The 21,006-nt window shown below is 46.1% G+C and overlaps 1 protein-coding gene across 4 annotated transcripts in view; it reads right to left on the bottom strand.

Moving 5' to 3' along the window:
- kcnip2 (potassium voltage-gated channel interacting protein 2) overlaps nt 1–21,006 on the bottom strand; it is a 211,443-nt gene that overhangs the window by 56,142 nt on the left and 134,295 nt on the right. The window contains exon 1 of one of the 4 annotated variants that reach the window (XM_033034091.1): nt 12,848–13,139. The exons of 2 other annotated variants lie outside the window; for them this stretch is intronic. In XM_033034091.1, the coding sequence (XP_032889982.1) occupies nt 12,848–12,950 (103 nt within the window). In that variant the 5' untranslated portion in view covers nt 12,951–13,139. Of the gene's footprint in view, nt 1–12,847; nt 13,140–21,006 lie in introns of those variants that run through there. One more of the 4 variants, XM_033034087.1, reaches the window with a different exon arrangement.

The raw sequence follows: 21,006 nt of genomic DNA, 5'->3' as shown, positions 1-21,006 counted from the left end.
TTAGTTTATTGTCAAAAATACTTTTTGTTGTGTGCTCACCAGTCACCGGAAAGACTATACATGATTACAATCGAGCCGTCCACAGTGTACAGATACACAATAAAAGGAATAATGCTTAGTTCAAGATAAAGTCCAGGAAAATCCAATTAAAGATAGTCCGAGAGTCTTCAATGAGGTAGATAGTAGCTCAGGACTGCTCTCAAGTTGGTGATGAGCACATAACTCATGATAACAGATTGCTTCTGGTTGAGGTGGAGTTCACTTTGTACAGGAGGTCAGAGTGTGATCGATAGAGTCAAAGAGTCATAGTCTTGCGGCATGGAAACAGGTCCTTCGGCCTAACTTGCACACACCGGCCAACATGTCCCATTTATGTTAGTCCCACCTGCCTGCGTTTGGCCCATATTCATCTAAACCTGTCTTATCCATGTACCTGTCTAAATGTTTCTTAAAAGTTGCGATAGTACCTGCTTCAACTACCTTCTCCGGCAGCTTGTTCCATAAACTCACCACCCTTTGTGTGAAAACATTACCTCTCGGGTTCCTATGAAACCTTCCCCCCCCCCCCCCCCCCTTCTAGTTCTAGTTCTTGATTCCCCTGCCGTGGGCAAGAGACTCCAGCCCTAATCGTCCACCCGATCTATTCTTCTCATGATTTTGTACATCTTTATAGGTTCATGTACACCTTTATAAGTGCATGTGCATCTCTATGTTCATGTACATCTCTATGTTCATGTACATCTCTATAAGTTCATGTACACCTCTATAGGATCATGTGCACCTCTATGAGTTCATGTACACCTCTATAAGACCATGTACATCTCTATAAGTTCATGTACACCTCTATAGGATCATGTACGTATCTATAAGTTCATGTACACCTCTATAGGATCATGTGCACCTCTATGAGTTCATGTACACCTCTATAAGATCATGTACATATCTATAAGATCATGTACGTATCTATAAGTTCATGTACATATCTATAAGATCATGTACGTATCTATAAGATCATGTACATATCTATAAGATCATGCACATATCTATAAGACCATGTACACCTCTATAAGATCATGTACATATCTATAAGATCATGTACATATCTATAAGTTCATGTACACCTCTATAAGATCATGTACATATCTATAAGACCATGTACATATCTATAAGTCCATGTACACCTTTATAAGATCATGTACATCTCTGTAACACCTGCAGGGTCAGATCTCCTAGACAGATTTATGGGCTAAAGACCTGGAGGAGTAACTTCGCAAACATTTTTTTCCCATCATCCTGGGATTTTGCTGATATTTTGGCTTTCCTAAGAAATTCCCTGCTTCAAGCAGGAGAAGATAATTTGTAAAACAATGACACGCTCACGCACAATTTAATTGTACTGGCTTCATATGAAAGGGCCAGATAACTACTGAGGTGTGGGCGATGGAGGAGGGGAGTTTAGGAGGAGGCGCTGTGGGAGTGAACTCTCTTTTGATCGCTGTCCACCTCCCTCATCAGGCAGGTGGACTGAGGCAAGGCACCCCACGGAACTGTATCACCTGCGTTCGACCCAATCAATCAATGAATCAATCAGGCAGGCAAGAGGTTGGACGTGATCCAGGGATGATCACCAATGGTGACATCTCCGAATGTGGCACCGGTTGCGGAAGGTTTGCCGGTGGGAGTTGAACTCTGAAGGACAAGGAGGTCAATGGCAACGTGCCAGACACCAGAATGAATTATTTATTGAATCATCATATCTACTGCTTGGAACTTCCTGAGGATTACCTACGATTTATCAGCGACTGTCCCCTTACGGGATGGAAATAGATCAGTGCATTATTTATCCGTGGAAAACTTTAGACTTTAGAGATACAGTGCAGAGAAAGGCCCTTTGCCCAACAAGTCCGCAACGACCAGCGATCGCCACGAACACTAGCACTATCTTACACATTAGGGACAATTTACAATTTTTACTGAAGCCAATTGACATACAAACCTTTAGACTTTACACTTTAGAGAGATACAGCATGGGAATTGGCTCTTCGGCCCACCAAGTCCGCCCTCACCAGCGAACACCCCATACACTAGCACTATCCTATACACCCAGGACAATTCACAATAGCCAATAAACCTACAAACCTGTGCGTCATTGGAACGTGGAAGGAAACCGGAGCGCCCGGAGAAAACCCACATGGTCACAGGAAGATTTAGATTCTTAGATCACTGGGATCTGTTTTGGGGTAAGGGGGAACTGTACAAAAGGGACGGATTGCATCTTAACAGGTGTGGGACCAGCATTCTGGCAGGCAGGTTTGCCACTGCTACACGGGTGGTTTTAAACTGAATAAGGGGGGTGGGGTGTCGAATGGGCTAGTGGAGGATGGAGTTAAAGGGAAAGGGTTTCTTAAATGTGTGAGCGTAGAGACAGAGGGGTGTAAAATGAGGGTAGAAGCAATACGTAGCAAGGTGAAAAGTAAAAGTGGCAGGCCGGAAAATCCAGGGCAAAAATCAAAAAGGGGCACTTTTCAACAAAATTGTATAAGGGGTAAGAGTGTTGTAAAAACAAGCCTGAAGGCTTTGTGTCTCAATGCAAGGAGCATTCGTAATAAGGTGGATGAGTTGAATGTGCAGATAGCTATTAATGACTATGATATAGTTGGGATCACGGAGACATGGCTCCAGGGTGACCAAGGCTGGGAGCTGAACATCCAGGGATATTCAATATTCAGGAGGGATAGAGAGAAAGGAAAAGGAGGTGGGGTAGCGTTGCTGATTAGAGAGGAGATTAACGCAATGGAAAGGAAGGACATTAGTTTGCAGGATGTGGAATCGGTATGGGTAGAGCTGCGAAACACTAAGGGGCAGAAAACGCTGGTGGGTGTTGTGTACAGGCCACCTAACAGTAGTAGTGAAGTTGGAGATGGTATCAAACAGGAAATTAGAAATGCGTGCGACAAAGGCAAAACCGTTATAATGGGTGACTTCAATCTACATATAGATTGGGTGAATCAAATTGGCAGGGGTGCTGAGGAAGAGGATTTTTTGGAATGTATGCGGGATAGTTATCTAAATCAACATGTAGAGGAACCAACGAGAGAGCAGGCTATTTTAGACTGGGTATTGAGTAATGAGGAAGGGTTAGTTAGCAGTCTTGTTGTACGTGCCCCCTTGGGCAAGAGTGACCATAATATGGTTGAGTTCTTCATTAGGATGGAGAGTGACATTGTTAATTCAGAAACAATGGTTCTGAACTTAAAGAAAGGTAACTTTGAGGGTATGAGACGTGAATTGGCCAAGATTGACTGGCAATTAATTCTAAAAGGGTTGACGGTGGATATGCAATGGAAGACATTTAAAGACTGCATGGATGAACTACAAAAATTGTTCATCCCAGTTTGGCAAAAGAATAAATCAGGGAAGGTAGTGCATCCGTGGATAACAAGGGAAATCAGGGATAGTATCAAAGCGAAGGATGATGCGTACAAATTAGCCAGAAAAAGCAGCATACCGGAGGACTGGGAGAAATTCAGAGACCAGCAGAGGAGGACAAAGGGCTTAATTAGGAAAGGAAAAATAGATTATGAAAGAAAACTGGCAGGGAACATAAAAACTGACTGCAAAAGTTTTTATAGATATGTGAAAAGAAAGAGATTAGTTAAAACAAATGTAGGTCCCTTGCAGTCAGAAACGGGTGAGTTGATCATGGGGAACAAGGATATGGCGGACCAATTGAATAACTACTTTGGTTCCGTCTTCACTAAGGAAGACATAAATAATCTGCCGGAAATAGCAGGGGACCGCGGGTCAAAGGAGTTGGAGGAATTGAGTGAAATCCAGGTTAGCCGGGAAGTGGTGTTGGGTAAATTGAATGGATTAAAGGCCGATAAATCCCCAGGGCCAGATAGGCTGCATCCCAGAGTACTTAAGGAAGTAGCTCCAGAAATAGTGGATGCATTAGTAATAATCTTTCAAAACTCTTTAGATTCTGGAGTAGTTCCTGAGGATTGGCGGGTAGCAAACGTAACCCCACTTTTTAAGAAGGGAGGGAGAGAGAAAACGGGGAATTACAGACCAGTTAGTCTAACATCGGTAGTGGGGAAACTGCTAGAGTCAGTTATTAAAGATGGGATAGCAGCACATTTGGAAAGTGGTGAAATCATTGGACAAAGTCAGCATGGATTTACAAAAGGTAAATCATGTCTGACGAATCTTATAGAATTTTTCGAGGATGTAACTAGTAGCGTGGATAGGGGAGAACCAGTGGATGTGGTGTATCTGGACTTCCAGAAGGCTTTCGACAAGGTCCCACATAAGAGATTAGTTTACAAACTTAAAGCACACGGCATTGGGGGTTCAGTATTGATGTGGATAGAGAACTGGCTGGAAAACAGGAAGCAAAGAGTAGGAGTAAACGGGTCCTTTTCACAATGGCAGGCAGTGACTAGTGGGGTACCGCAAGGCTCAGTGCTGGGACCCCAGCTATTTACAATATATATTAATGATCTGGATGAGGGAATTGAAGGCAATATCTCCAAGTTTGCGGATGACACTAAGCTGGGGGGCAGTGTTAGCTGTGAGGAGGATGCTAGGAGACTGCAATGTGACTTGGATAGGCTGGGTGAGTGGGCAAATGTTTGGCAGATGCAGTATAATGTGGATAAATGTGAGGTTATCCATTTTGGTGGCAAAAACAGGAAAGCAGACTATTATCTAAATGGTGGCCGACTAGGAAAAGGGGAGATGCAGCGAGACCTGGGTGTCATGGTACACCAGTCATTGAAAGTGGGCATGCAGGTGCAGCAGGCAGTGAAGAAAGCAAATGGTATGTTAGCTTTCATAGCAAAAGGATTTGAGTATAGGAGCAGGGAGGTTCTACTGCAGTTGTACAGGGTCTTGGTGAGACCACACCTGGAGTATTGCGTACAGTTTTGGTCTCCAAATCTGAGGAAAGACATTATTGCCATAGAGGGAGTGCAGAGAAGGTTCACCAGACTGATTCCTGGGATGTCAAGACTGTCTTATGAAGAAAGACTGGATAGACTTGGTTTATACTCTCTAGAATTTAGGAGATTGAGAGGGGATCTTATGGAAACTTACAAAATTCTTAAGGGGTTGGACAGGCTAGATGCAGGAAGATTGCTCCCGATGTTGGGGAAGTCCAGGACAAGGGGTCACAGCTTAAGGATAAGGGGGAAATCCTTTAAAACCGAGATGAGAAGAACTTTTTTCACACAGAGAGTGGTGAATCTCTGGAACTCCCTGCCACAGAGGGTAGTCGAGGCCAGTTCATTGGCTATATTTAAGAGGGAGTTAGATGTGGCCCTTGTGGCTAAGGGGGTCAGAGGGTATGGAGAGAAGGCAGGTACGGGATACTGAGTTGGATGATCAGCCATGATCATATTGAATGGCGGTGCAGGCTCGAAGGGCCGAATGGCCTACTCCTGCACCTAATTTCTATGTTTCTATGTTTCTAAGATGGTGCAAACTCTGTACAGACATGGACAGGATCAAACCTGGGTCTCTGACGCTGTAAGGCAGCATCTCTATCACTGTGCCGCCCTATGCTGGAAGCATTATCCTTGAGAACCTATTCTTGTTCTCACTCTTCAGCCTGAATGTCAGCCTGGTCTTCAGAAGATCCTGGTAATTATTCTCCAGCAAGGCAGAGTGATGGGAGCCTGTCTGTTGGAATGGTGGGGGAGTTTCAGCAGCTTATTTATAGCCCAACTCTGGAGACAACCCCCACTGTGTTGCACTGCAAGATGAAGCCATAGGCCAGGGCTGTACATTACACAGCGGGATATGAGCCCCGTCCATTGAGGCAGTGACAGTTTTCAAGAGTGAGTTAGATTTACCTCTCAGGGTTAAAGGAATCAAGGGATATGAGGAAAAAGCAGGAACAGGGTACTGATTTTGGATGATCAGCCATGATCGTATTGAATGGCGGTGCTGACTTGAAGGGCTGAATGGCCTACTCCTGCACCTATTGTCTATGTTTCTATGAACCACCTCTCTGACCTGCTCTGATGTGTAAATGTTCAATTATATCTATCAATCCTGAGCGAGAGAGAGTGAGAGAGAGAGAGAGTTAATCCACTCTTAACTCAGTGATCACACAAGACAGGGATTGAGTCCAGGCTGAGGTTTATTATTGTCATGTGTACTGAGGGACAGTGAAAAGCTTTGTTTTGCCTGCTATCCACACAGATCAGATAGCACCATACATTAGTACAATCAGGTCAAGCACAATTGCGATAGTTAGAATAAAGGGCAGATACAGAGGGCAGAATATAGTTCTCAGCATTGTAGCGCATCAGTTCCAGAGACCAATGTCCGCAATGGGATAGATTTGAATCGGACAGTACCCTAGCTTATGGAAGGACCGTTCAGAAGCCTGATTATGGAGGGGAAGTAGTGAGATAACATGGAACTAGTGAACGGGTGATCGATGGTCTGCGTGGGCTCCGTGGGCCGAAGGGTCTGTTTCCACTCTGTATCTCTAAAACAAAAACTAAACCAAATGCTTTGTTGTACCTCAGTGCATTAATAAACCTAAACCTCAACGTAACCCCTGTCTTGTGTCTGCATTGAGCTGTGGGTGGACTCTGTCTCTGTTGCTGCTGTGCATAGATATAATTAGAGGGGTTCTAAGAGTCTAGGACCAGAGGGCACAGTCTCAGAATAACATGTTGTACCCTTAGAAAAGAGATGAGGAGGAATTTATTTAATAATAATAATAATGGATGGGATTTATATAGCGCCTTTCTAATACTCAAGGCGCTTTACATCGCATTATTCATTCATTCCTCAGTCACACTCGGTGGTGGTAAGCTACTTCTGTAGCCACAGCTGCCCTGGGGCAGACTGACGGAAGCGTGGCTGCCAATCTGCGCCTACGGCCCCTCCGACCACCACCAGTCACTCACACACATTCATACACATTCACACACAGGCAAAGGTGGGTGAAGTGTCTTGCCCAAGGACACAACGACAGTATGCACTCCAAGCGAGATTCGAACCGATTTAGTCAGACTGTGGTGAATCTGTGCAATTCATTGCCAAAGATGGTAGCGGAGCCTAAGTCAATGGATATTTTTAAGGCAGAGATAGATAGATTCTTGATTAGTAGGAATGTCATGGGTTATGGGGAGAAGGCAGGAGAATGGGGTTGAGAGGGAAAGATAAATCAGCCATGATTGAATGGTGGAGTAGACTTGATGGGCCGAATGGCCTAATCCTGTTCCTAGAACTTATGGACAAGAACTTATGAATTGGACAATTATGAAGATAAGTGCAAGCGTTGACTCCAAGACAAGTGAACATGACCCTGTTACAACTCGCCAGCCCTCAATTGTAGAGTCTTACTTGCCGTATTGATGAACCTATGTACATTCAAATCCATTTTAATCTGCTCAATTAGGCTTGATTTATTGGCATTCAATCTCGCTCCATCTAAAATTCATTTTGTCTATGATTTGAAGTCATTGTTATTAAACCTGCCTTGTTCAGTTTGAGAAAGATGTTGATTGACTGATGGCGATCCAATCTCTTTGAGTCTATGTGTAGACAGGAACCACAGACGCTGTTTTATACCGATGAAAGACACAAAGTGCTGGAGTAACTCAGTGGGTCGGGCAGCATCTCTGGAGAAAAAGGATGGGTGACATTTCAGGTCGGGACCCTTCTTAGGATGGGTCTGAAGTCACATTCCGACTCGAAAAGTCACCCATCCTTTTTCTCCAGAGATGCTGCCTGACCCGCTGATTTACTCCAGCATTTTGTGTCTTTCTCTGAGTGTCTCAGTCTGTGGAAGTCCACAGCACCTACCCTGGGAGTGTGAAATGGGACAGTGTAGAGTTTCTCTCTAAATCTAACTGAAATGTATATCTTGCTGCAGCTTAACAGACCCATTAATGCAATAACACAGAGATAAATATCGAATAATCAATACTATAATAAATTAATGACAGAAATATTAGGTAACCATCATAGTGTAAAACCAATGTCCATAGTGCAACCAGAGACGCAGTCCATAGAACATCATAGTTAAGTGTAATTTGGAGATACAAGCCCTTAGGCCCACCGAATCCACACCGACCATTGATCACCCATAGTTCTGCCATACACAAGAGGGATTATTGACAGAAAGTCAATTAACCTACAACCCTGCACGTCTGTGGGATGTGGGAAGAAACTGGAGCACCCGGAGGAAACGCACGCTGTCGTGGGGAGAACATGCAAACTCCATACAGACAGCATCTGAGGTCAGGATCGAACCTGGGTCTCTGCCGCTGTGAGGCAGTGACACCACTATTTTGCCACAGTGCCGCCCATAGGTGCTGAGGCAGTGGCTAGTATTGCACAATAACGGAGGTCAAAGCATTTGTGTTGATAAACTGTCAATGAGATCAATCCATAAACAAACCAGTAGCAAATCCTGAAAGGATTAATAGATAGAAACATAGAAAATAGGTGCAGGAGGAGGCCATTCGGTCCTTCGAGCCAGCACCGCCATTCATTGTGATCATGGCTGATCGTCCCCAATCAATAACCCGTGCCTGCCTTCTCCCCATATCCCTTGATTCCACTAGTCCCTAGAGCTCTATCTAACTCTCTCTTAAATCCATTCAGTGATTTGACTTCCACTGCCCTCTGTGGCAAGGAATTCCATAAATTCACAACTCTCTGGGTGAAAACGTTTTTTCTCACCTCAGTCTTAAATGGCCTCCCCTTTATTCTAAGACTGTGGCCCCTGGTTCTGGACTCGCCCAACATTGGGAACATTTTTCCTGCATCTAGCTTGTCCAGTCCTTTTATAATTTTATATGTTTCTATAAGATCCCCCTCATCCTTCTAAACTCCAGTGAATACAAGCCTAGCCGTTTCAATCTTTCCTCATATGACAGTCCTGCCATCCCAGGGATCAATCTCATGAACCTACGCTGCACTGCCTCAATCACAAGGATGTCCTTCCTCAAATTAGGAGACCAGAACTGTACACAATACTCCAGATGTGGTCTTACCAGAGCCCTTTGCAACTGCAGAAGAACCTCTCTACTCCTATACTGAAATCCTCTTGTTATGAATGCCAACATTCCATTGGCTTTCTTCACTGCCTGCTGTATCTGCATACCAACTTTCAGTAACCGGTGTACAAGGACACCCAGGTCTCGCTGTACCTCAGCCTTACCTAACCTAACCCCATTGAGATAATAATCTGCCCTCTTGTTTTTGCCACCTCACGTTTATCTATATTATACTGCATCTGCCATGCATCTGCCCACTCACTCAACCTATCCAGGTCACCCTGCAACCTCCAAACATCCTCTTCACAGGTCACACTGCCACCCAGATTTGTGTCATCCGCAAACTTGCTAGTGTTGCTCCTAATTCCCTCTTCCAAATCATATTGAGACTTAGTTTCTCAGCACTAATGTAAATCATTAACTAACCGGGTGATAGTGGGGGCAGCCTGATCTTCCTGATACGGAGATTTATTCTAGAGATATCCTACAGAACGAGGATGGACAAATCTGGCAGTGGCCCCTCTCCGTTCCAGTTGGTGCTTCATATCACCCGCGCTCTCTGCACAATATTACTGATCGCGACTGATCCACATCCTCCTGTATCCTTTAACAGCCTTCTTCACTGCCCAAAACTCCACCAATTTTAGTGTCATCCGTAATGTAACTAAACCAACCCATCTGCATTTTCATCCATAGATAGACACAAAGTGCTGGAGTAACTCAGCGAGTCAGGCAGCAACTCTGGAGAGCATGGGTCGGTGATGTATCAGGTCCGGACCCTTCTCCAGACATTTTCATCCAAGTCATTTTATATATAGGATGTGCAGGAAGGAACTGTAAAATGCTGGAGTAACTCAGCGGGTCAGGCAGCATCTCTGGAGAAAAGGAATAAGTGACATTTCGGGTCCAGTTTGAAGAAGGGTTTTGACCAGAAACGTCACCTGTTCTTTTTTTCTAGAGATGCTGCTAGACCCGCTGAATTACTCCAGCGTTTTGTGTCTATATTCAACATATATATATTTAGCACATTGTTTTTCACATTTCTCAAAATCACGGTACAAAGGTTTTTTTTTTACTGTTTTACACACTCTCCTGTTAATTAACTCTCTTAATCAGTTCTCTCTGCACTGTCTGCAGAAAACAGTCGCCAGGGAGCTGTTTCGTAAATTCCTTTACAGGACTTTGTCAAGGCTGGAATTGATATTTCATCCCTAATTGTGTTGGGTAAAGGGCAGCGAGCAGCCTTCAGTACTAGGTGTACGTGACACATCGTCAATCGTGAAACTATGCACAAACAGTAAACCTTTTAAGGCATCAAAGTTTTCTTAGTGCGATAAGGCCCAGTCACTCCCTTTCGCTCACCCTGTGGTGTACAAGGGAAGATCGAAGAGAAGTACTGGATGTAAAATGAGGAGAGGCATAGATAGGGTAGACGGTCAGAACCTTTTTCTCCAAGGTGGAAGTGTCAAAGACTGGAGGGCCTAAGGCCATAAGATCATGTGATAGGAGCAGAATTAGGCCATTCGGCCCATCAAGTCTACTCCACCATTCAGTCATGGCTGATCTATCTCTTCCTGCTAACCCCATTCTCCTGCCTTCTTCCCATAACCCCTGGCATAATTTCCAGGTGAGAGGGGCAGAGTGTAAATGAGATGTATGGGGCAGATTATATTTACACAGAGGGTGGTGGGTGCCTGGAACTTGCTACCAGGGGTGGTGGTGGAGGCAGATACAATAGTGGTGTTTAAGAGACTTGTGGATAGGCACATGGGTATGCAGGGAATGGAGGAATACGGATCATTGTGTGGGGCAGATTAGAGTTGCTTTTGGCATCATGTTCGGCCGAAGGGCCTGTTCCTGTGATGTGCTGTCCCACAGTGCTTTCCCATTCCCTTGAAATGATTTCACATAATTCTACTGGCCCATGCCATTTAATCCAGACAGAAGTGACCACAGATGCTGGAATCTTGAGCAAAATACCAAGTGCTGGAGTAATTCAGTGCTGGGTTGGGCAGCGTCTGCGGGTATCTGACCGGCCGAGTGACTCCAGCACTTTGTGTTTACCACTTAATCCATGCTGACGTTTCGTGGCCCATGAAAGCCTCCAGTCATCTCAATCCATCGCATCCCAGTTACATAATTCCCTCTCCCTCTCCCTCTCTCTAACTGCCCGCGTTCCTATTGTCTACAGTCTCGCCCGATGCTGCAAGCGCTGGTTCTTCAGTTCCAGTCTCCACGGTACTTGAGAGAGACAGAGAGAAATCGAGTTTAAATGTGGTCTCTTCCTGCGCTCTCTATTCATCTCACGAATACCTGACCTGACTTTATACCTGATCTCCTTATATTTATGACCCCCTCGGCTTGGATTTATACAGAGGATTAACATACTCGCGTTCGATGTCCCACCAAATTATGTTATTGCAAGGAGGCGGCACGAGTTGCTGCCTGACAGCTCCAGGGACCCGGGTTCGATCCTCACCACGGGTGCTGTCTGTATGGGGGTTGTACGTTCTCCCTGCGACCGCGTGGGGTTTCGCCCAGTTCTCCGGTTTCCTCCCAGGGTTTATAGGTGAATTGGCTTCTGTAAATTGTCCCTAGTGTGTAGGATAGTCCGGGGTGATCGCTGGTCGGCGCGGACTCGGTGGGCCGCGCTGTATCTCTAAACTAAACTAAATGGCCAGCGGTATATGGAAAAATTAAACAGCGAAGGTTAAAGTGCCTGGATAACAAATATGTAATCCAACCGTCTCTTAAATATAAACAGAGACACAAGGAACTGCAGGCGCTGGGATCTTGGAGTAAACACAAAGTGCTGGAGTAACTCCAGCGGGTAATATCGCAACGTTTAAGAAGCATTTAGACCGGTACATTTGACAGGACAGGTTTAGCGGGATATGGGCCAAATTCAGGCAGGTGGGTCTGGTGTACATGGGGCATGTTGGTCGGTGTGAGAAGGTCGGGCCGAAGGGCCTGTTTCCATGCTGTATGACTCTACTATGAATCTAACTCAATAGGTCAGGCAGCATCTGTGGCGGGAAACGGGCAGGCGACGTTTCGGGTCGGGACGGACTTTAGGGGCCGGTGTGTGTGTGTGTGTGTGTGGGGGGGGGGGGGGGGGGGAGGGAGGGAGAAAGCTGCTCTATAAAACATAGAACAGTACAGCACAGGAACATGTCCTTCGGCCCACAATGTCTGTGTGGACCATGATACCAAGATCAACTCTGCCTGCACATTTTCCACGTCCCTTCATTCCTTGCATATCAATGTGCCCATGCAAAAGTCTCTTGAATGCCACTATAGCATCTGCCTCCACCACCACCCCATCCCCGACAGTGTGTTCCAGGCACCTTCTGTGTAAAAAAAAACTTGCCCTGCACATCTCCTTTAATCTTTGCTCCTCTTGCTTTAAACCTAAACCCTCTAGTATTTGAAATATTCATCCTGAGAGAAAGGTTATGTCTACCGTCTCATAATATCATATCTATCTAGCCATCCACACCTCTCTCTCTCTCTCTCTCTCTCTCTCTCTCTCTCTCTCTCTCTCTCTCTCTCTCTCTCTCTCTCTCTCTCTCTCTCTCTCTCTCTCTCTCTCTCTCTCTCTCTCTCTCTTCCTCTCCCCCTCCCCCCCCCCCCTCTCTTTATCGATATATAGATATCTATCTATATACATATAGATATACACACATATATATATAAATAAAGGCCATATCACTGTATCGGATGTTACTGACCCTGACAGGGATCGTCCTGGACGTTTGATACTTGGTTCCCACAAGGAGCCGTTTGAAAGCAGAGCAAATTGCCGAAGAGAAACCACTTACCTATTTCGATGACCACTGGCTCGAATAGTCCGAACTGCTCGAGGACTTTAACAAACAGGGCGAGCACGACCAGGACAGCTATCATCTCAAGCCCCTCCAGCATGGCGAGGCGGGCTCATTCCCTACCCTCACTCACTCCCCGCTCACCTCCGCCGGTCTGTGCGACCTCTCCAACGCTGGGAGGAGATCTACAACTCTACACCCCGGGGAAGTGGTGGGGTGGGGAGGGGAGGAAGTCCCGGGACTCAAGCTGCAAGGATCCCGCCAAACTTTCTCCCTCTCTCTCTCGCTCTCTCTCTCTCTCTCCCTCTCCCTCCCCTCCCCTCCCTCACTGATCTGTGTGGATTCAGGAGGGGGAGGAGAGAGGGATCGGGGGGAGGAGAGTGAGGGGGGGGGGGGGGGGGGGGGTAGGAGAGAGGGAACGGGGAGGGGGGTTTAGAGAGGAAGGGAGGGGGGTACGAGAGGCTAGGTGTTTTTTAAGGGGTCGCCCTTGATGGAGGTGGGATGCGGTCTGTCCCGGGACTCCCGCAGCCCCGCTGATCTGGTGAGGCTGAGCGTTCCCCTCCCCGCTCAACGGCACCTCCTCCATCGATTTGCTTGACGCAGTTGCCGAGGCAACGTCCGCTGGCTACTCACACTCCCCTCCCTCCCCCGGCCTGTGTACAACTGCCTGGTACTCTGTAACCTCTCCGGCGGCACCACAGCAACCAAGGTCTCCCACCCTCCCACCGCCTGAAACATCTCCTGCAAGCCCACAACACTCTCCCAAATGAACAGACAAGTTAAAGAATGAAACACGAAACAAAGTCCCCGTTAGCAAATCTGTAACATCCTGTCCCCACCACCTCTCTGAATGTGGGAGGAGGGACTGTGGACTTGTGGTGAAAAGGCGACTTGGAGGTACAAGGAACTGCAGATGCTGGAGTCTTGAACAAAACACAAAGTGCTGGAGGAACTCAACAGGTCATGCAGCATTTGTGGAGGGAAATAGGCTGTGCGTGTTTCGAGTCAGAGAGCGTGGAAACAGGCCCTTCGGCCAAACTTGCCCACACCGATCAAAGTGCCCCATTTACGCTAGTCCCACCTGCCCATGCTTGGCCCATATTCCTCTAAACCTATCCTATACATGTACCAAAATGTCTCTTAAAAATGATGATAATACCTGCCTCACCTACCTTATCCTACAGCTCGTTCCATATACCATAAGTTAATGTTATTGGAGCAGAATTAGGCCATTCAGCCCATCTACTCAGCCATTCAATCATGGCTGATATATCTTTCTCAACCCCATTCTCCTGGAGCCTTATCTCCATAACCCCTGACACCCGTACTAATTAAGAATCTATCAATCACAAGAAATCTATCAATCTATCAATCTACAAAGAATCTATCAATCTGCACACAAATATCCAACCACCATTGGTGTAAAAAAGTTACCGATCAAGTTCCTATTAACCTATGTTGGGTCCCTTCATCAGACTGATCCTCCGTGAAATCCCTCCATTAGACTGATGAAGGGTCCCGACTTGAAACATCGGCTGTCCATCACCCTCCACAGATGCTGCACTTTTTCTTTAACCCGAGTAAAATCCAGGGGAATTATTCAAGGAAACGTTCTCTTTGAAGGAAAGGTTTCCTTTTCTTTCCACAGCTTATGAGTCACAAAACCATTGAAAGGATTTGTATTTCTAAAGGATACCCCTATGCGTTTTGAAGTGTAGATGAATGTATTATAGAATAGGTGGCTATGCCACTGGTACACTGCGATGATGAGAACTATATTCTGCAACGTATATTTCTCATTGCTCTACCTATTGTACATGAGTTTAGTTTTTTTAATGTCACACAAACCGAGTTTTTTGTTGTTGCATGCTACCTGTCAACAGAAAGACTATCCATGATTACAGTGCACAGATACAGGATAAAGGGAATAACGTTTAGTGCAAGACAAAGTCTAACAAAGTCCACTTAAAGCTAGTTCCAAGGTTTGCAATTAGGTAGATGGTAGGTCAGGAATGCTCTTTAGAAACATAGAAAATAGGTGCAGGAGTAGGCCATTCGGCCCTTCGAGCCTGCACCGCCATTCAATATGATCATGACTGATCATCCAACTCTTTAGTGGGTGAGAGGATGGTTCAGTTGCCTGATAACAACAGTTAATCTCGAACGCAACAGCTGGGAGAAAACTGTCCCTGAATCTGGAGGTATTCAAACATCTGTATATCTTGCCTGATGGGAGAGGGAAGAAGAGGGTTCTGGGGTGAAACATACATCCAGCACCTTTTGTGTGAAATGGTTGCCCTTGAGGTTCTTTGAGTCATAGAGTGTTAGTTTGTGGAATCAGGCTCTTCGGCCCAACTTGCCCACACCGGCCAACATGTCCCAGCTACACTAGTCCCACCTGCCAGCATTTGGTCCATATCCCTCCAACCCTGTCCTATCCATGTAAGTGTTTAACTGCTTCTTAAATATTGAGATAGTCCCTGCCTCAACTACCTCCCCTGGCAGCTTATTCCATACATCCACCACCTTTTGTGTGAAAAAGTTACTAAAGGTTCCTATTAAATCTTTTTTAATTCCTTGATTCACCCCTACTCTGGGCAAGAAACTCTACCCGATCTATTCCTCACATGATCTTATACTCCTCTATAAGATTACCCCTCATCCTCCTGCGCTCCAAGGAATAGAGTCCTAGCCTACTCAATCTCTGCCTGTAGCTCGGACCCTCTTGTCCTGGTAACATCCTCGTAAATCTTCTCTGTACCCTTGTGTAGGAAGGAACTGCAGATGCTGGTTTAAACCGAAGATAGGCACAAAAAGTTGGAGTAACTCAGGGGGACAGGCAGCATCTATGGAGAGAAGGAATGGATGACGTTTCGGGTCGAGACCCTTCTTCAGACTTCAGACATCAGACTAAGAGCATTCAGTTCTGGGCACCATGTTATAGGAAAGATGTTGTCAAGCTGGAAAGGGTACAGAGAATAGACACAAAAAGTTGGAGTAACTCAGCAGGACAGGCAGCATCTCTGGAGAGCAATGGGTGATGTTTTGGTTCGAGACCCAAAACATTATCCATTTTTTCTCTCCAGAGATGCTGCCTGTCCCGCTGAGTTACTCCAGCTTTTTGTGTCTATCTTCGGTTTAAACCAGCATCTGCAGTTCCTTCTTACACAATGTTATTAAATCTTTTCCTCCTCACCTTAAACCTATGCCCTCTGGTTCTCAATTCCCCCTACTCTAGGTAAAAGATTCTATACATCTACCTGATCTATTCCTCTAACACGGATGGCATTTTAGTTTTCACTGCCTCATTCCAATTGATATAAAAATGTCCCCAAAGATGCAGGAAACCCAGTAAAGCAAGGCAATAGAAAGAACAAATGATTACAATTGCTGAGGCATCCTGATGCTGATGAGCCAAACTCCTGATGTTAATTAATTGTCACTAATTGGTACCAATTTGTCCATCAGCTCAAGGGAAGTGATCAGCTTCTTGTTGTTTAATTCAATGTAGTTTAGTTTACAGTTACAGCGTGGAAGCAGGCCCTTCGGCCCATCGAGTCCATGCCAACCAGCGATTACCCATAGACTAGTTCTATCCGACACACCAGGGGCAATTTACAGAAGCCAATTAACCTACAAAACTGCACGTCATTGGGATGTGGGAGGAAACCCAGAGAAAACCCACGCGGTCACAGAGGGGAATGTGCAAACGGCGTACAGACAGCGCTCGTAGTCGGGATCGAACCAGGGTCTCTGGTGATGTATGGCAGCAACTCTACCGTTGCGCCACTGGGAAATGGGAATGTGACATTGGAACAGTACTGGGCAATACGGACAGACTTTTATCTAACCTGGTTTATTTCTTATTCTTGTTACCCCTGCCCTGGGAGTATGTGATGGGACAGTGTAGAGGGAGCTTCACTCTGTATCTAATCTGCAATGTGCTTTGAGCCTTCCTTTCTCCTCTGGGTGTGTAATGGAGCTGGTTCCTTGCTGGTGTGTGGAGCCTGTGAGCTGTTTCTCTCCAAAAGCTCTCTATCGTCTGGTCTGTGCCAGGAGCCAAAGAGCTGGTCAGATTGTCAGGGGATGAGAGTCAGCATGGAATCGATTAGAAACATTAACTCAGACTGCAGTCACTGGCCCAGCCAACTGCACGTCCATCATGTCTGTGGATCCATCGCCCATCAGTCTCTCACTTTTCATACTTTCTGCTCGGTAGTTTTAGATTTGGAGTTACGACGTGGAAACAGGCCCTTTGGCCCACCGAGTCCACGCCACCCCATACACTAGTTCTATCCTACACACTAGGGACAATTTAACAGCAGCTAATTAACCTACAAGTGTGTAGAAACAAGGAACAGTCGCTGATGTAGATCTATACCAAAGATAGACACATAAAGTGCTAAAGTAACTCAGCGGGTCAGGCAGCGTCTCTGGAGAACAAGGATGGGTGACGATTCAAGTCAGGACGAAGAAGGGTCCCGACCTGAAACGTCACCCGTCCTTTTTCTCCGCAGATGCTGCCCGACCCACTGGGTTACTCCAGCACTTTGTGTCTATCAAACTTGATTGACTTTGGAATGTGGGTGGAAACCAGAGCAACGGGAAAAAACCCACGCGGTCACATGCAAACTCTTTACAGACAGCACCCGTAGTCAGTATCGAACCCAGGTTTCTGGCGGTGTAGGTCATCGACTCTACCGCTGCGCCACCGTGCCGCCCTGTAGATACCTTCTACTTGAGTCTCATACAGTTCATATTTTTTACCAGCTGTTTTAGTTTTTGAGATACATCGTAGAAACAGGCCCTTCAGCCCATCGCATCCGTACCGACCAGCGATCACCCCATACACTTTTTCTACCCTACACGCTCGTAGGGACAATTTCCTGGTACCAATTAACTTACAAACCCGCAATGTGGGAGGAAACCGGAGCACCCATACGGTCACAGGGAGAGCATACAAACTCCACACAGACAGCACCCGAGGTCTCTGGTGCTATTAGGTAGCAGCTCTAACAGCTGCACCACAGCGCCACCCCACTTCAAAGTATCCTATCTTTTATTGTGTGTCCCCTCGCCTTGTGTGTGAGATTACACCCCAATATAGTTACTGAATAGTACAGCATGGAAACAGGCCTCCCACAGATGCTGCCTGACCCGCTGAGTTCCTCCAGCACCTTGCGTTTTACTCCTTTTAAATTAATACTGTTGATTGCTACAAAGATGGTGTCAGCTCATCAGTTGTTGACTGAGTACAATGGCTGTTCACGAGATTCACTGGCAGGTCACTGGATACATGATATTGATTGGATACACTGGCCTTCACTGGATACACTGACTGCTGACTGGATGCACTGGCTGTTCATTGGATAAACTGGATGTTGACAGAATACCATAGCTGCTCACTGGATACACTGCTGTTCACTGGATGCACTGGCTGTTCACTGGATGCACTGGCTGTTCATTGGATACACTGGATGTTGACTGGATACCATAGCTGCTCACTGGATACACTGCTGTTCACTGGATACACTGGCTGTTCACTGGATGCACTGGCTGTTCACTGGATGCACTGGCTGTTCATTGGATACACTGGCTGTTCACTGGACACACTGCTATTCACTGGATACATTGGCTGTGGACTGGATGCACTGGCTGTTCATTGGATACAATGGCTGTTCACTGGATACACTGGCTGTTCACTGGATACATGTCTGGATCACAACCAGAAAGGGCTGCACTCAAGCCAGCTGTGTTTGCCCTTCATTTTGACCTCGTTATCACACCTCAGTGTCCCATTCAAGGAGATTGGTGGGAAACGTACTGAATTTCCATCCACAAACCCTCTCAGCCCTGCAACACAAAGCCGCCAACACAGCACAAGTGAACAGGGTGCTGGTAATCAATGGGGAACTAGCTGGTAATCAATGGGGAACTAGCTGGTAATCAATGGGGAACTAGCAGCTCCAGAGGCATTTACTTGCTACGATGTATAAATCAGTCTTATTGATCTTCACACATGTGTGATTGCCCCATTAGATCTATAGTCCATTCATTGTCATTGTCAAGGTCAGAGATTGTGGCAAAAAATCTTGTTTGCATCTGATGGCCATGAGACCTCTCTGTACTAGCCAGGGAGCCTTGCACAAATGTATTCACCCTGATGCAATAAAGTCTGCTTTAGGAAGGTGTAGAAACTGATTCAAACCCTCTCTGCACTGTCCTGCTATACACACTCTCTCAGGATAGGGACGGCACAGTGGCGCAGAGGTAGAGCTGCTGCCTTACAGTGCCAGAGACTCGAGTTCGATCCTGACCATGGGTGCTGTCTGTGTGTGGATTTTGTACGTTCTCCCTATGACTGCGTGCGTTTTCTCCGGATGCTCCGGATGCTCCGGTTTCCACCCACACTCCAAAGACGTACAGATTTATAAGTTATCAGTAAAAAAATTGTGACTTGTTATATCTATGATAGTGTAAGTGTACAGGGTGATCGCTGGTCGGCGTGGACTCGGTGGGCTGAAAGACCTGTGTCTGTGCTGTATCTCTAAAGTCTAAAGATAGAAGCAGCATGGTTTAGATACAGAGTGAAGCTCCCTCTGCATTGCCCCATCACAAAGTGCCCAGTGGGGTTATATCCGCTCTCTGCCAAGAACCGGGCCACACAGTGGTGCAGCGGGTAGAGCTGCTGCCTCACATCACCAGAGAGCCAGATTCGATCCTCACCTTGGATGCTGTCTAGGTGTGGAGTTTGTACGTTCTCCCTGTGACCGCGTGGGCTTCCTCTGGGTGCTCTGGTTTCCTCTCACATTCCAAAGATGTGCAGGTTTGTAGATAATTGGGTTCTGTAAATTATCCCTAGTGTCCAGGATAGAAACAGCGTATTGGTGATTGTTGGTTGGTGGACGGAAGGGCTTGTTTCTGCACTGTATCTCTAAACTAAACTAAACTAAAACGAAACAAAAATGGAACTAAACTAAACACAACACCTATTTACACATGTGTATGCACAAGTGGGATAACATAGAACTAGTGTGAACGTGTGATAGATGATGCGCTGTTTCCAAGCTGTACCTCTAAACTCAAAGAAACAATGAAATGAAACTAAACTAAACTAAAAGTAAACACAACACCCATTTACACCTGTGTTTATGCAAAAGTGGGATAACATAGAACTAGTATGAACGGGTGATCGATGGTCGGCGCGGAATCGCTGGGCTGAGGCCTATCCCTAAACTAAACCAAGACTGAGAGATCTTAGAATGCTCTCCTTGTAACCACCAGTGGTACAGAGACTGGGCTGGCAGATTCGGCAAACAATGTGTCCGGAACACAAGGTGTGACACAGTCGACCCTTGCAATCACGGAACCCCCCATCATTGAAATTCCTGGCACGTGCAGGAACTCATCCATGAAATGATGTTGCTGGGTGGCAGTAATCCTTCAACACACAATGCCTAGATTGATAAAATGCTAGCAGCAACATCTGAGACGGGGAATTCGAGACTTGGTTTCAGCCTGAAAACGTTTCTGCAGCTGCAGACTCAGTGCCTCCTTGCAAGGAGTTTGGATTATCCTGGTAAAGTGCGGTGGAATCCCAGTGGAGCCACTGATGATAGTCACTCCAGTGGACATGTTTCCAGCTCAGAGGTAAACATTAGCAATTGGAGGAACAGCCCTCTTGTATCCCCTAGGCTATTGATTTCCCTCTCTCTCCGTCCCTCCCATACCCTAGTCATGCTACTGGTTTCACTGTCATCTTGTTGAATTTCACTCTTTGCATCACTCATCTAGTTCACAACAGCCAACAATGGACCATTGTGGGCTCTACTATCCCTTGTCATCATTGCTGCCGTTAATATATCCGTTTACATACTTTTCATTCATTTATCCATTTACTTCTTTATATCTCTTGTTTCCCTCTCCCCTGACACAGTCCGAAGAAGGGTTTCAACTCAAAACGTCACCTATTCCTTTTCCACAGAGATGCTGACTGACCTACTGAGTTACTCCAGCATTTTGTGTCTAAGCTCAGCAGATATGTTGCTCTGAAGTAGTAGTCAGGAATGTGCGGCACTGATAACTCACTGCAATAATCCTGGCCCCACAAGGCACAAAGTGCCTGAGTAACTCAGCGGGTTGGGCAGCATCTCTGG

This window comes from Amblyraja radiata, chromosome 15, assembly GCF_010909765.2.
Source record: "Amblyraja radiata isolate CabotCenter1 chromosome 15, sAmbRad1.1.pri, whole genome shotgun sequence".
Taxonomy (NCBI): Eukaryota; Metazoa; Chordata; class Chondrichthyes; order Rajiformes; family Rajidae; genus Amblyraja; species Amblyraja radiata.
The sequence above is the reverse complement of the archived record's forward strand: the minus strand, read 5'-3'. Positions and strand labels throughout refer to the sequence as shown.